The sequence below is a fragment of the Electrona antarctica genome (assembly GCF_951216825.1).
Source record: "Electrona antarctica genome assembly, chromosome: 14".
NCBI lineage: Eukaryota > Metazoa > Chordata > Actinopteri > Myctophiformes > Myctophidae > Electrona > Electrona antarctica.
The window spans coordinates 37,846,575-37,861,776 of NC_136795.1; the positions used below are offsets into that span (position 1 = coordinate 37,846,575).

A 15,202-nucleotide genomic window follows, 5' to 3' on the forward strand; every position below is an offset into this window, starting at 1 on the left:
AGGCCCGGCCCTACCTGGGCCCTCATCAAACCCTGTACACTCAAGACACTGCCCCCACTGCCACCCTTAGATCTCCATATGGAGCTGACCTGTTCTGACATTACATAATTATGTTGATCTGATCTCATCAAACCCTGTACACTCACCATATATGGCCAGTACAGAATTCATTCCATAATATATGTTGATCTGACACCCCATGCCAAAGCTGCAGCACTCGCCCAGCAGTCTGCCGTCACCCAGGCGGATGCGTGCACGCTTCTCACCCTCAGGGCGTCTTACTGGTAATGTGTGCTTTAAGCATCAAGCCGTGATGTCACGTTCAGGAAAATAAAAGGCGCCCCTTCACTTCACAAATTGTACGTCTGGCTTTCAGAAATGATGTCATGTGGCAGCCAAGTCTATGGACTTTTGATGTTTAAAAAATATATAAAACCTGTGTGAAGTGAGGGGCGCTCTAATTTTTTTTATTTTTTGGTTCTTGCTTAATGTAAGTCGCTCTGGATTAAGAGCGTCTGCTAAATGCCTAAATTGTAAATTGTAAATTGTAAATTGTCTAATCATCGTACATCATGACGTAAATTCTCCATTCATTGTCAATGGGAATTTAATCTTTGTGTAGGACAAAAAAAACAATTTGGTTGTCCACATTAGAATAATAACAGGAAACAAAACAGATTTTCGCGTTTCACTAATCAAGCTTCGAATGGCAGTCTCAATTGTGACCTACAGACCTACTAAGCAATTTTCAAACTGGGAAATGTGTTCAATGGACTGAAATATTGTTTCTATTGTTTCTGTAATAAAATGTTCACAAAGCACCTCCTTTTTAGGGATCAATGAATCAACTACGAAGTTACAGACAGTATATGTACCTTTCATCTTCATACATTACATATAGGCTACATAGTACATATAGGCTCCAACATTATCCTGAATTTGTACGAAATAACACTCATATTACACCTAGTTGTTTGTTTAAAGGGCTAAGGAGCTTAGCCAAACTGCCCAAGATGATCCCAAAGCATGTTTACCATAAAGTGCAAAGAGACTTTGACACGGTACGGCTTCTCGTCCCATATAGCCTTTAGAGTGAGACGGATCTGGGCAGGTATACTACAGCAAGAAACGAGTTATAATCATGTGCCTACCATATATTCATGCAGAAGAATGTGCAACATGCGAAAAATATAGCTCTATATTTTATAAATCACTTTAAGGTATAAAAGATTATTCCAAAACAATTGCTTTTAAATGAGCAACTCTGTACTGAACCCATGTCAAAAGCAATGGGCAAAAGGATATCTTTCCAAAATACAAGATAATCAACAAGCTATATTTGCCATGTTATCTTTATAGGCTCACTGTTCCTGAGGTCATTTGTCAGCTATTTCCATCATTTGTGTAGGACAAAAAAAGACAATTTGGTTGTCCACATTAGAATAATAACAGGAAACAAAACTGATTTTCGCTTTTCACTAATCAAGCTTCGAATGGCAGTCTCAATTGTGACCTACAGACCTACTAAGCAATTTTCAAATGTCTGACCTGGGAAATGTAATTAGTTTTATACCGTTGAACTTGAGTCTCCCTGAAACTTGAGAGCGACCCAAGCTGACCTCATTTACAGAAATGGGGCACATCGTGGGATATTTATTTGCAAAAATAGTAAAGAAAAATCCCATCATTGTAAAAGTCTCATAGGGGTGCATGCATGCAACACATGAAGCACATGTATCAATGATTCAGTAATGATGATTCATGGAAAAAGATTTCCTCCTACATTGCCCTGTTTACTCTGAAGTGATGTTTTAAGACAGTGGTTTTCAACCAGTGGTCTGGGGACCACCAGTGGTCCTTGAGGGGGTTCCAGGTGGTCCCCAGCTAAATGATGGAATGTTAGTAAGACAAATGGACCCTTATAAATCTTTAACTCTTGAGTGTAAAATTAAACCAAATGACCCTTCTGGGTCCATTTGGTTTCATTTTACACTATCAAGAGTTACATTATTGTTAAACATCTGCATTACTTAATTTGCAAGAAGTCTACACAATTAGAGCATGTAAAACAATTGATCAACGTTTTGCCTGTTATCTCTCCTATGGTACCAAAACATCAACACAGCATGAAATTGTGTAAAAAATCTTATCCAACGATAGCAAAATGTTGCTTAGTTTTGGGTGTGCGAAGGCTAAATCTCATCAAATGTAGCTCTGGTTCATAGCCTTCTACTGCTTCTACGATTCTGCCCCTTTGCAGGGCAGAATCGTAGAAGCAGTAGAAGGCTATGGACCAGAGCTACATCAAATGGTGGTCCATGGCTCAAATGCCTGATATGAAAAAAGGTTTAAAAGTTTGAAAACCACTGTTTTAAGAATGTGCATGTCCAGTGGGGGGCGCTGTCACACAACATCTACACACGTTTTGAACAGACACACTTTGTGGTCCAACATAATAGAAGGTATTGGTAGAAAAAGTAGGCTACTCACATTTCTTCTTACTTAAGTAAAAGTATAAATACTGTAATGCCGAAGTACTTTGTTACAAATAAAAGTCCACTGTTCAAAATTTACTTGAGTAAAAGTACAAAAGTATTGGTTTCAAAATATATTTAAAGTACCAAAAGTAAAAGTTGTTGTGCAGATTGTCCCATTTCAAATGTATTAAAAATCCTTTGATAATAGCATATCTACAAGCTGAGCTTGTACATCGGCTATTTGCAAATAGCCGGAACGACTGAAGTTGTTTAATACTGTATGTTTTGTAATAATAATCCAAATCTACTAAAGTTTGCAAATAAATGTAGTAGAGTGAAAGTACAATTCTTACCTCTAAGATGTAGTAGAGTAGAAGTAAAAGTACTGGAAATTGGAAATATACCTCAAAATTGTGCTTAAGTACAGTACTTATACTTGCACTACATAAATTATACCACATGAACTGTACACCAGAGGCACAAATAAAACCAATAAAGTCAGTGATTCTACTAAAAGATTTCGAGAAATATTTGTGTCATAGAAATGGAGCATTATTTTGTGCATTATTTTGCATGATACAAGGCTTGTGCCTTATATAAAAATAATATGTACTCTTTTTACACACTTGATGTGCTAATAAGTGGATTAATACACTGTAAAACAGATATAGTATTATATAACACTGGTTACACTGCATGGTTTTGATCAGTTTTTCTTTTTTAAGACAAAATATATTCTTTTATCATCAAAGTTTGAAATTAAACCAAAACACTTTGACATGATGTCTGCCTGTGTGCTGAAAAATATTTCCTGCTTTTACAATTAAGCATTTACTACTCCCACCTTAGGACACCATACTTACAGTGTTCAATGGACTGAAATATTGTTTCTATTGTTTCTGTAATAAAATGTTCACAAAGCACCTCCTTTTTAGGGATCAATGAATCAACTACGAAGTTACAGACAGTATATGTACCTTTCATCTTCATACATTACATATAGGCTACATATAGGCTCCAACATTATCCTGAATTTGTACGAAATAACACTCATATTACACCTAGTTGTTTGTTTAAAGGGCTAAGGAGCTTAACCAAACTGCCCAAGATGATCCCAAAGCATGTTTACCATAAAGTGCAAAGAGACTTTGACACGGTACGGCTTCTCGTCCCATATAGCCTTTAGAGTGAGACGGATCTGGGCAGGTATACTACAGCAAGAAACGAGTTATAATCATGTGCCTACCATATATTCATGCAGAAGAATGTGCAACATGCGAAAAATATAGCTCTATATTTTATAAATCACTTTAAGGTATAAAAGATTATTCCAAAACAATTGCTTTTAAATGAGCAACTCTGTACTGAACCCATGTCAAAAGCAATGGGCAAAAGGATATCTTTCCAAAATACAAGATAATCAACAAGCTATATTTGCCATGTTATCTTTATAGGCTCACTGTTCCTGAGGTCATTTGTCAGCTATTTCCATGGTTTCCTTTGAGGACTTGTGGGTGCACGCAAACATCCTGCCTGTCTGTGACGGTAACAGGATAGCTCAGGGAATGGACTTGTCATCAATGAGATCATTGAGAAATTGTCATGAGTGTTTTCATTTTCAATTCTTCCTGAACAGAGTCAATTGGGCAACATTTCTCAGTAGATATACTTGGGAACACTAACCTAAAGCCCCAGAATGGACCATTCATGACATCATACACATAATGTAGGAGGCAAGGTAGGCTATATGAATTTGACATGAATGTGTAACATAACATAATTTGTTGCATTTAATAGCACAAAAGAAATAGTGTTGTGACCGCTGTACAATCTAAAATATATAACTATAAGCAACTGTCTCTATATGTGTTTTAAAGTGTCTTGCAGAACTGTTCACCACTAAATAACTTGTTCAAATGTACAGTTTTAGAACTCTGTGACTAGATACTGACTAGATTAAAAAAAAGAAAAAAGAAAAAAACAGAATACGGCATAGAAGGCCAAGAAAGAAACACTTGTTTTGTGTACTGTATGACAAAAAGGCCCAGCTAGCCATGATAATATTAATAACACATCAACCCCCCAAACAACACAGAATACTGAGAATGTATACATGTTTATAATGATCACGCCTGGACTAGGGTTATTATTATTCACATTTTTGTTCTTTTTCTCTGTACACAGGAACAAGGAAAGCTATCAATCATTCTGCATGGCATCAGCTTCCTGTGTTTGTAACGGTTTGTTCCCTTCTGATGATGAGACGGCTACAGTGTTCTGGATCTCAGCCTGTTGCTCCCGGGACATGGCCCGTACCTGGTGCTCCCGGGCCATGGCGCGTAGCTTTGCAATGCTACAGGTGCGGAGCTCCTCTGAGCTGGGCCTGTCTGCTGACCTGTCCCCCCAGCAGTCCCCTGGCCCCAGGTCAGCAGCCAGCGCGTGTTGGGTGACCAGCGTAGCGGCACTTGTTGCAGTGTTTGTCCACGGGTAGACTCCTCCTGCCTCCTGTCTCCTCTCCAAGTGTTCACTGTCAGAGTCCGCCTCTGTTTTACTCTTGTTCAGTTTCTCCACTTTTTCGTCATGGTCCTTATTCCTGACATATGGCCCCACAAGCTGGCCCTGGAGTTTCAGCTGCCTCCGCATCTTAGCGCGGCGGTTTTGAAACCACACCTGGATGAAAAGAATATATAAAATATATATAAATATACAACTTTAGTTTTTTCAACCAAGGTTCATGTTTTAGGTTGCTATTAGAGAAAGTAAAAGATGAGTGTTAATTGTTTTTCATTTGCTGCTTTCTTTTGTTTTAGTGATTTTAGCTATTTTTGACAGGGGGGCGGGGACATTCAAACATGGTCCTAAATATGTATTTCTTTACCAAAAAATAGGGTGATTTATTTTTTTATTATTTCCTATAGTCGTACTAGACCCCAAGAAATTATGTCTGTCCACAAAAGATCACGGATCTATTGAATGTGACAAACTGACATATTGAGCTGAGTCAAAAATAGCATAGGTACTGAGTCAAAAATAGCTAAAATCGCCTGGGCTGTGGCTCAGCGGTCCAGGCACCTTGGCTGGTAATCCAGTCTGGCAGTGTGCTGCGGGTTCGACTCCTGATCCCGACGGCCTTTACTGCATGTCACTCCCCCATCTCTCTCCCCATTTCCTGTCAGCCTACTGTCTATCCCTCCATATAAATATATAAAATAAAGGCGAAAGCCACTAAAAAACATTAAAAAAATATATAGCTAAAATCGCTAAAACGAAAGAAAGCAGCAAATGAAAAAAAATTTACACTCACCTTTTACTTTGTCTAATAACAACCTAAAACATGAACCTTGGTTGAAAAAAACTAAAGTTGTCCTTTAAAGTAAATAAGTAAAAAAGAAAACAATAGTCCACTATTAGTCAGCTATTTTCACTAGTTTTAAAATAGTGCTTTTTGATTGATTGATTGAAAATTTTATTAACAGTTTGCAGAATTACAGTACATTTCAAGCACAAACTCAATACAAAGGCTGTTAACTGTGAGTGGACGACCCAATTAAGCATTACACTTGTTTACAACAGGGTCCACCATGTTCAATTCATCAAAACATTTAGAGACGTACAAATAGACACTTCTATATAGACAAAGAACAGTACAGGAATTCATCATAATGGAGGTAAAAAGGGAAAAGAAACATATACAGTGAGGGGAAAAAGGGGGGGAAAGAGATATTTCACTTTCAAATTAAAGAAAAGTCACAGCCCCCTCGCCATTTAGAAGAACATTCTAATGGGGACGTGATTTTTCCATTACTTTTTTCATTTATTTTGTATATATTTTTGCCATGTCTATATAATTTGAAAGTGAAACATCCCCTATTCTTAAAATACCAAAGTGTGCATGTGCTACATTTGTTTTTATTATGGCACCTGTACAATAGTGCCATAAAGTAGTAATGAACAGAATACCTGAACCCTTGCTTCTATGAGGTCCAGTCTGAGGGCCAGGGCTTCTCTCATGAAGATGTCGGGGTAGTGGGTGGTCTCGAAGGCTTTCTCCAGCTCCTCCAGCTGCCAGCTGCTGTAGTTGGCCCGCGCACGCCGCTGCTTCACTGGCCTCTGTTCATCTGGAAAGCACACAGCACAAGCGCCAATTACACAATTGCCAACGGGTGACAAGAAACTAATGGCTCTAGATTGGATAATTAGCATAACGTTCATTAGACCCACTTTAACACTGCTTTGATAATTGATTGTTAGTTACGAGCTGTTAGCCAATCTTTTGTAAACATTTATACTGCTGCAATCAAATGGCGTCACTATGGAGACTATATGAATGTTGTCCGCACAAGTATTTAAATTCAGTTAATTGTGAGGTGTGACACACAATGAAGCATCAATTCTAGATCATCTGTGTTTATTTATCTATTTGTAACTCTGAAAGTGTGCAAATGTAACCAAATAGACATTTGTGCACTCATAGTCAAATGAACACTTTACAGCAGTGTTTCTCAATCTTTTTAGCCTGTGAAAATAGCAGATCTACAACTTGTGTGAGCTTGTAGATTGGCTATTTTCACTACTTCTTAAACTTTTTTTGAATTTACTGGAGAAAAAATAAAAATAAAAAAAAAGAAGAAAAAGAAAATATATATATATCACAGACTGTTTTTAATCCATGAACATTTTTGCTTTTTTGGGAAGGTTTTTTGAAAATGTTTTGAAATAATAATAATTAAAAGCCAAATGTAGGAAACAAAAAATAAAGGGACCCATAAAAATGTGTCCGCGACCCACAAATGGGCCCCGAGCCAGTGTTTGGGAAACAGTGCTTTACAGTGAAGCGGCGATTTGAAGCCAATGAACTCACCTATGACCTCGGTGAGTTGCCCCATCCCTGCTGCATGTGTTGCAAGAAGCAGGGCTTCCTTGCATGGCTCAGTTTGGAGGTAATTCCTCAGGGACTCATAGCTGATCAGGGGTCCGGGGATCAGGATTTGAGCAGGCGAGCCCAGTCTGGTGGTCGGAAATGCAGGGAAGAAGTGAGCCATCGGCGAGTGGAACACGGCAGGTAAGAGGGTCGACACTAGTTGCCCGGGACCAAACATGTCCACGTTCTGAGATGAGTCCAGTCTTTGGTGTCAATCCTGTAAAAATAAAAAGTGGGGCCAAGATTGCGTTCTACAGGGATGCTGTTTGAATAGCAGATAGCATCACCAGTGCAAAGTAGAAACAAACAAAAGTAGGCCTAATTATGAAATCGTAATGAAGGCACTGTGTTGTAGCCACAACACTAATCTTTCCAATTAGTCGTCTGACAAGTTAAGAGTTGCACTGGGGTTAGGGAGCTCAGGTGAGACACAAGGTGCTAGTTGGAAAGACGAGGTATAAGACTAGAGTGGTGGAGGTGGTCTCACCTTAGACTGATAATGTTCCACTCCCATCGGCTCCCCTCCTTCCCCTGGCTGTCACATGACTCCCAGTGGCTTCTGACAGACAGCAGTGTTGTGCTCATTAAACACACCGTGTAAATGACCTGTTATTCACCCAACCTTTGATTGATTGTGAATTCATAGGATGATTTCAACAGTGGTTGCGGTTATAGTTTTCCCAACTAAAATGGCACCTGAAATGCCATATGATCTCCTTTTATTACACGGTGTTGATATGGTGTATTTACCCCAAGTCTTTCTCTGTTGAACTTGGACAAGTTAAGACACTCAGAGCTTCTGAAGTTTCAATCGGTGACATGGATGTCAGAACATTATTTGGAAATCCAATTGGGGAGGGGGGGTGGGGGGGGGAGACCAATATGCGAATGCACAGTCAGACACGTACTCACTATTTTCTCATGTTCAACAGTTGCCAAGATTGAAAACAAATTACTTCAATGAAGACATCATGAAAACGTTGTCGTTGCAATGATGACAACACAGTTCCATTGGTTCCAGAATAAACACATTCTTCTCCGTAGCAAGGCAAATGTTTTCTTTCTGCCCCTTGCCAGTACACCGAGCCTGTTATTTTATCCCACTGTAGATCTGATTAAAAAAGTTCATAAATACAATCATTAATGATTTAGAAAATCAAAGTGCGCGCGCGCACACACACACACACACACACACACACACACACACACACACACACACACACACACACACACACACACACACACACACACACACACACACACACACACACACACACACACACACACACACACACACACACACACACACACACACACACACACACACACACCTTCTCCACAGGTCCTCTGCGGTTTATACCTGAACACATTAAGAGCTCAGACAGCAAGATCATTAACACGTTTCTGTTTTGCTTTCTTGAAGGCAGCTGTGACTGCGTGTTGAAAGATCTCCGATGATGGGATATGATACCATGCAACAGTCTATGAGGATGAGACACAGGTGTGTCAATTAATCTGAAGATACATATCCTGTGGACAACATATCAGTTCAGACGAGAGACGGCAGTGAAAACATGCCGCTGTCAGTGTTGTCACCACTGAACTGGTCTGGGCCCAGCAGCCTTTGATCAGCCCAGAACCGGAGCAGAACACAGCTGGTCACGTCATGGCTGTGGCTCAGACCTATAGGAGCTGGTGAATCAGTGTCTGGTCATTCCACAGCAGCACCTCTCTCACCTGTTGGGCCTTTCATCTGCACCTGTTCAAACACTAAATTAATACCCATGTAGAGGTAATAACGAGGCCAGGGTGCAACACTGAAAATGTGTGTGCGGTGCACGCACACAAACACATGAGAGAGAGAGAGAGAGAGAGAGAGAGAGAGAGAGAGAGCTGAGAGAGAGAATATTTAGAGGTGAGGGGGTGTGAGATTGAAAGTGTGAGAGAGAGAGAGACAGAGAGAGAGGGGGAGACAGAGAGAATCTTAGGATTTGCCATTTCTGAGGTGAAAAGGAAAATAGATTATAAGCGTGTCATTTGAGCGGTGGCTAAATAAACAGTGTGTGTGTGGTGGGACTGACGAGTGAATAGCCATTTCAGTTTGTCCCTGGCACACAGGTAGACAGAGCCAGGGATTTCTGTCAAGTCTGAAAGTAGATCTCGCCCTGCTGTGTTTGTCTGAGCGTTGGTCCTTTAATGCCTATTGATCCAGATAATCAGGCAAGAAATTGGGGAAGAACCAATGGGGTGATTGTGACATCAGTCTGCAAATGCTTGTTCAAATGAGCTGGTTGTGGATAATTGAAGGGGGCATTAAGGCAACAATGGTAATGGCTAATGCTAGGCCTTTACTGGCCTCCCAGGTATTTCGAACTCCCCGGATCACAAGGCAACCTTCGAGATCCACTGCCGCCTTAAATGACAATCATAGTATCATTAGCAGGGTCTAAAATGGAGGGAAGGATGCACATTCTCCATGGGTTTAGAAAACCACCAAAGGAGTGCCTCTTACCCATTAGTGTGGCTTTAGCTAGAGATGGACTTGTTTGAGCTTGCATCCATTCATTAAGAGCTACAGGGGAAAGGGACACCTGCAAGCCCCTTTGGAATAGAATGTGACAGAGCCATGGATCTCAGATAATGTACACCTTCCCATCCCAATTTGCTAATGTGCATTTTCAATTAAAAATATGCATTAACATTGATTGATGATTACACCCACACAACAGCATCATTTTAAATATTAATTGCACACAGAATCTCTGAAAATTGTTACAATTTCTTTTTGTAAAATATTCTGTCATGAAATCTTTGAATGGGGGGTGCAATTTAGTTTTTAGGAAATGGAAAAAATAATGTGTACCAATTGATCCAGTGTAGTAACTTAGTAAAAAGAAAAGCGCTATTTATTACTTTATTGGTTCAATATTTTTTGTAACCAACACACAGACTAATACAAAAAATAAAAAATAAAATAAACCTAAAAAAATAAAATAAAATAAACCATAAAAATGGAGTTAGGTGGTTTCCCCCCCAACAGTAACGTAAAATGTAAAAAGTAAAATGTATGACTTTCAACCAGGCATCCCTATTTTGTTACTTCAAGCTGTATCTCTTTTCTGTACATGTCCTGTGTTGCAACAGTTGCATAACTGATTGTATGTATGATGTATGATGTATTACCATGACAACTGAATTTCCGCTGTGGATAAACATCTGTCTATTTGTCTATCCATCCATTAGGAGACAACATAGACAAAAAAAATATGAAATATGGAGATACAAGATTTCTGCCCTAGAGCGACAAAATGTTCACGTGCATGGCTGAAGTGGCTAAACTCTCTTCTCTTCTGCAGATGTTTTCAAATAAAACCTGAGATAACAGAGGCAGCGAACAATGCACAGTATCGTTCCCACCCGTCCATTAGAATGACACTTTAACTCATAAAACAAGAGTTCTGCCAAATGTCACGTCAAGATGGATGATTATCATTAGTTCCGGTGTCATGGGAATATATCTATCTGGTGTAATTTGCAGCCTGGAACAGCAATGAGCAAAGATAAGATCAATATTTAATGAAAGTATAAGTGAGGCTTAAGGGCTGTCACTTGTGCCTCTGCCGTTAATGACATGTCACATTATCACACTTATCAGACTGGGTCAATCTTAACTGAAATTACTAGCCTTCTTTTCTTTTTTTATTCATTACAAATGCTAAACAGTTGGTCTTTTCCTTGTCTGTGCAAAATTGTCAAGAATGTGCTCGTGTAAGGGTACTTCCATTCATATTCTACTTTTGTAGACAAACGAGCACAGACTCAAAAACTAAAATCTATTAACGGCCCCACAAATGCGTCTAATTCAATCATCACAGTGGAAACGTCTTTGTATCTCAGACAAGATAAAGAATAGTGTATTTCATGGCTGAAGAAGCCCCTATGCACGGTGCCCCACTCTCTCTGGTAATAGTATCCCACAGTGAGCAGGCTGATTGTTTTAGTCCTGGATCACTGGCCATGGGATAAACCTGAGAGCCCAGCCTGCTTTTCATGTCAAGACCTTCAAGGGAAAGCGGCCACAATCCAAGAGCAATCACACTTCAGACATCAAAGTGCCAGCTAGAAGAGAGGCGAGACCTATAGTCCACATTTTTTTCCACGCAAGCCAAGTGCAACTCATGCGTGGAGGAAGAGGAGATGATCTAAGCGAGGGGTGCCATTGAGAGGAAGACACAGAGCCGACAGATGTGCGCGGCCGGGCAGGTAGCAGCACATCGGGGGCCCTCCTATAGTTGAATGCTGGGTGCAATTTGTAAAAACAAAAAAACCCAAAAAACAGAGGGGGGAACTTTGACAATTTGCCCAAAATAGGGGGAAATAGTGATATTATTATACAGAACTATGAAATATATCAGACTGTCTACAGTACATTTCCCAAAAGGAAATGCATGCATTTAATTCAGTCTGACAAAAAGCAGGGATAAAACATCAAAATGAATGACCAGAGTCCAGAAAGAGTGGGAAAAACGTCTGCCTCATGCCTCAAAAGAGGCATGGGTCCCTGTGTCGAGGGGTTCCGTGTGTGTAGAAGAGCCTAATTGGTGACGCGGCCGGCCGGTGGACAACATGCACTGATTTCAGACACAAACAGAAACCGTTGCCTAACAACACAGATATGCACCCTAGAGGGTGTGGTCGGTCGGTCGGTTCGGTGGACCGCAAACATCTGCCACAAACTTGCGATCACGTCACGGTCAGTCAGTGGACAACATTGCACTGATACCAGACATGGGTTATCACAAACTATGTATTAAAAAAAAATGAAAGAATGTGTGTCACAGTTGCACTCACTGTATGGATAATGAATACATGTTCACCCTGGGCATTCGAGAGTGGAAGGGTTTTAAAAGCTGCTTTGGAGGACATCAAACCTGCTGGGATGAATAAAACCAGAAGTTGTTAAGTTGTCAGTGGTTCATCAGGCTACTCAGTGACAACCTGCCCCCACTCCTCCTCGTTAACTGTCACTCATCTCTGTTCCGCCTCACTGCCACCCAGCCAATAGGATGCTGGCGCCCTACCAAGAGCCTCGGCTGCTGCGACTTGTGTCGTAAGTTGATGGATAACTATAAACAGTGCTTTTCAGCTAGCTACAGGACACCGTACAGGTGCAATTAACACATCAGCCAAAAGGTCAGCAAATCTGGGGCACAGTTGAAGTATGATGGCAAAGACCCATTAGATAGATAGATAGTCAAGTGCACGTTAGTCCTAAATGACAGTTTCCACTGACCCGCCAGTGTGGACTTGTCTCACCCGCACAGCGAAGCGAAGCCAACCTTCGCTGTGCAGCAGGTTAAACTCTGCATTCTCACATGTAACAAAACACCAGCGACAGCCTTTTGTGATGTGTAATGGTCTACCCACACCACGTCTTCAAAGGGCCCTGTGGTCTGAATGATTGACCAATTACTGCCACGGTTAATTTACCATAAATGGGAGCGTCCATTTCCAGTGCGTCGCGAGCATGCCTGCACATCATTCGACCGACCGCTTTGAGTTCTCCCGAGAGGTTTTCAGATGAAGTCTGTCTGTGGCTACTGGGCAAAAACAACTCACACTTTCATGGCAAAACGGTTTCCATCACACTGGCAACATGCATGCCTTTAATTTGTTTGCAACACCTCAGTTAAAAGTGAGCACACTTGTGACAGCCGTTTCCAGTTTTATCAGGACACAAACATTATTGGAATGAAATGAAAGGACACGAGGTCTTGCTCCATTTATTTTCTCCCCATCCGTCTCGTTTGAGGTGCCGGAATATTAATATGAAAGGCAATAATTGGTTCTTGTGAAATTTCCATGCTTTATGCTACAGTATACAATTTCTCCACTAAAGTGCATTTGAAATTAAACTGTGGTAAAACTTCTAGCTGGTGGAGGTAACAAAGCTAACTGTTGAAAGATGCAACATAATTTATTTTATCAAGTGGGATGAAAATTAAGTAAGATCATTTTTTTTCCCCAATAAACTGTTTTATTCAGAAAACATTGCAGAGGTTTACATACAGCATGGCATTTGAATGTACTGTATAATGCAAAGCTTAAGGAACTTTGAGTTTAGCCATTGAAGGAATTCACACATATAATAAGCTCCAGTATGATGCCAGTAAAACAGTTTTTTTTATTTTATTGGATAAACACTTAAAGCGGAAAACCACCCATTTTCAACATTTTACTATGTCATTAATATACCTTAGAGCAGTTGTGTGGAAATAATTTAAAAAAGTCCCCCCATTCTGTGTTTCCTAGAACTGTAATTATGAAAAAAATCGTTAACATGGTGAAACACATCTTGATGACATCATCAAGATGTGTCACCATGTTAATGATTTTTTTCAGACCTCTAGTTCTAGGAAACACAGAATGGGGGGACTTTTTTATTATTTCCACACAACAGCTTTAAGGTATATTAATGACATAGTAAAATGTTGAAAATGAGTGGAATGCCCCTTTAAGAGTGTTATTCTGCCTTTTTATTTACTTAAGTCAAGATAAGCCAAGATGAAAAGTGGGCCACCGACCAAACACTATCAATCACTGTCCATCAAGATACAATTACATTAGAGAGTTAAGATAACTACAGAAAAAAAGGAAAAATGTAATTATACTGACTCTAATCATTTCTGGACTTGTGCTAATGGGGATTTATGTTGTTGCTTCCATGTGAAGGACCTTCATAGACTCGGAGATCATCGAACTGGTGTCAATTTGGCCATAGATCCCAACTAAGAAAGCCTTGTGGAGCAAGATGTCTGCATGCTCTGCAAGGGGGAAAATGGCACATAGATATGTATGAATTATTTTGAGCACTGAAAAAACACATTCACACACTTAGTATTATCTGAATCTTTTGTAGCAAGAGTCTGTCTTCTAACTGTGGTGTAGGTCGGACACACCACAGAAACATAAATAGATTTAGTATTGATACCAAAGTGAAAGACCTTATTCTGCTTTGTGCCATTATGAAATTAAAATAATCAATGGGTGAGAAAACCTGAGAGCGTACCATAGGCTCTGATGTTGCCACTAGCTGCCGGCTTAATTCTAGTATTATCTTAGTAGTCAAGATTCCAGAGAATAGTGTAATCCATTTTCTAGTAACAATAACATGATTGCTGCTGAGGTTTACATTTTCTTTGCCAGCTTAATTTTCTTGCCTCAAAGAGGCAAGAAAATTAAAAATAAACAAAAAATACAACAAAGTTGTGAGTTATGAAGCAATATGTAAAACAATGCTGACTTACAAGATCACAACACGACATGTTATGAGCTTGTAAATCGGCTGTTTTTGGTGTGCGACACGGTGCACAACCAAGTATACATCAAGTATAAGTAGCTAAAGAGTTAATTCCACTATTCATGTTTTTTTTTTTTTTTTACCATGTGCTTGAAAAGCACCTGGACTACATTTGCTACTACCTCTAGCGACCATAGTGGACAGACACGATTCATGATTGGCTGCCACGTCTCTAGGCTGCCTCCAAGCCAATGGGAGACTTAGGGCCGATTCATACTCCTATTTTACCGCCGTAGTGCCGAAATGATTTTCTCAAATTTCCTCAAATGACATCACATTGTAGGCTCTACAGAGCTGAACCGACTTTTATTCGGCTCTAAAATAGGAGTATGAATCGCGCTTTATCCATAAAACCCATAGTCTTACTCTGAACGGCATAAAACCCATACTCTGAACACCGCAACGTGAAGCTGTGAGCCGAGGCATTGGCTGCTGCACACAACC

General features: G+C 40.0%; 2 protein-coding genes across 4 annotated transcripts in view; both read right to left on the reverse strand.

Annotated features, from left to right (window-relative positions):
- Positions 1–4,676: 4,676 nt before the first annotated feature.
- On the reverse strand, positions 4,677–7,576 carry LOC306937181 (visual system homeobox 2; the record flags this gene model as incomplete). The annotated part of the gene is made up of 3 exons (XM_079520845.1): positions 4,677–5,147; positions 6,438–6,595; positions 7,339–7,576. The coding sequence occupies 3 exons, from the start codon at positions 7,574–7,576 to the stop codon at positions 4,677–4,679; spliced, it is 867 nt and encodes a 288-aa protein (XP_079376971.1).
- A 5,648-nt stretch (positions 7,577–13,224) lies between these two features.
- Positions 13,225–15,202, reverse strand: part of ints1 (integrator complex subunit 1) — a 54,620-nt gene continuing 52,642 nt past the window's right edge. For all 3 annotated transcript variants that reach the window (XM_079519472.1, XM_079519473.1, XM_079519471.1), the window contains exon 49: positions 13,225–14,222. In XM_079519472.1, the coding sequence (XP_079375598.1) occupies positions 14,107–14,222 (116 nt within the window). In that variant the 3' untranslated portion in view covers positions 13,225–14,106. The remainder of the gene's footprint in view (positions 14,223–15,202) is intronic.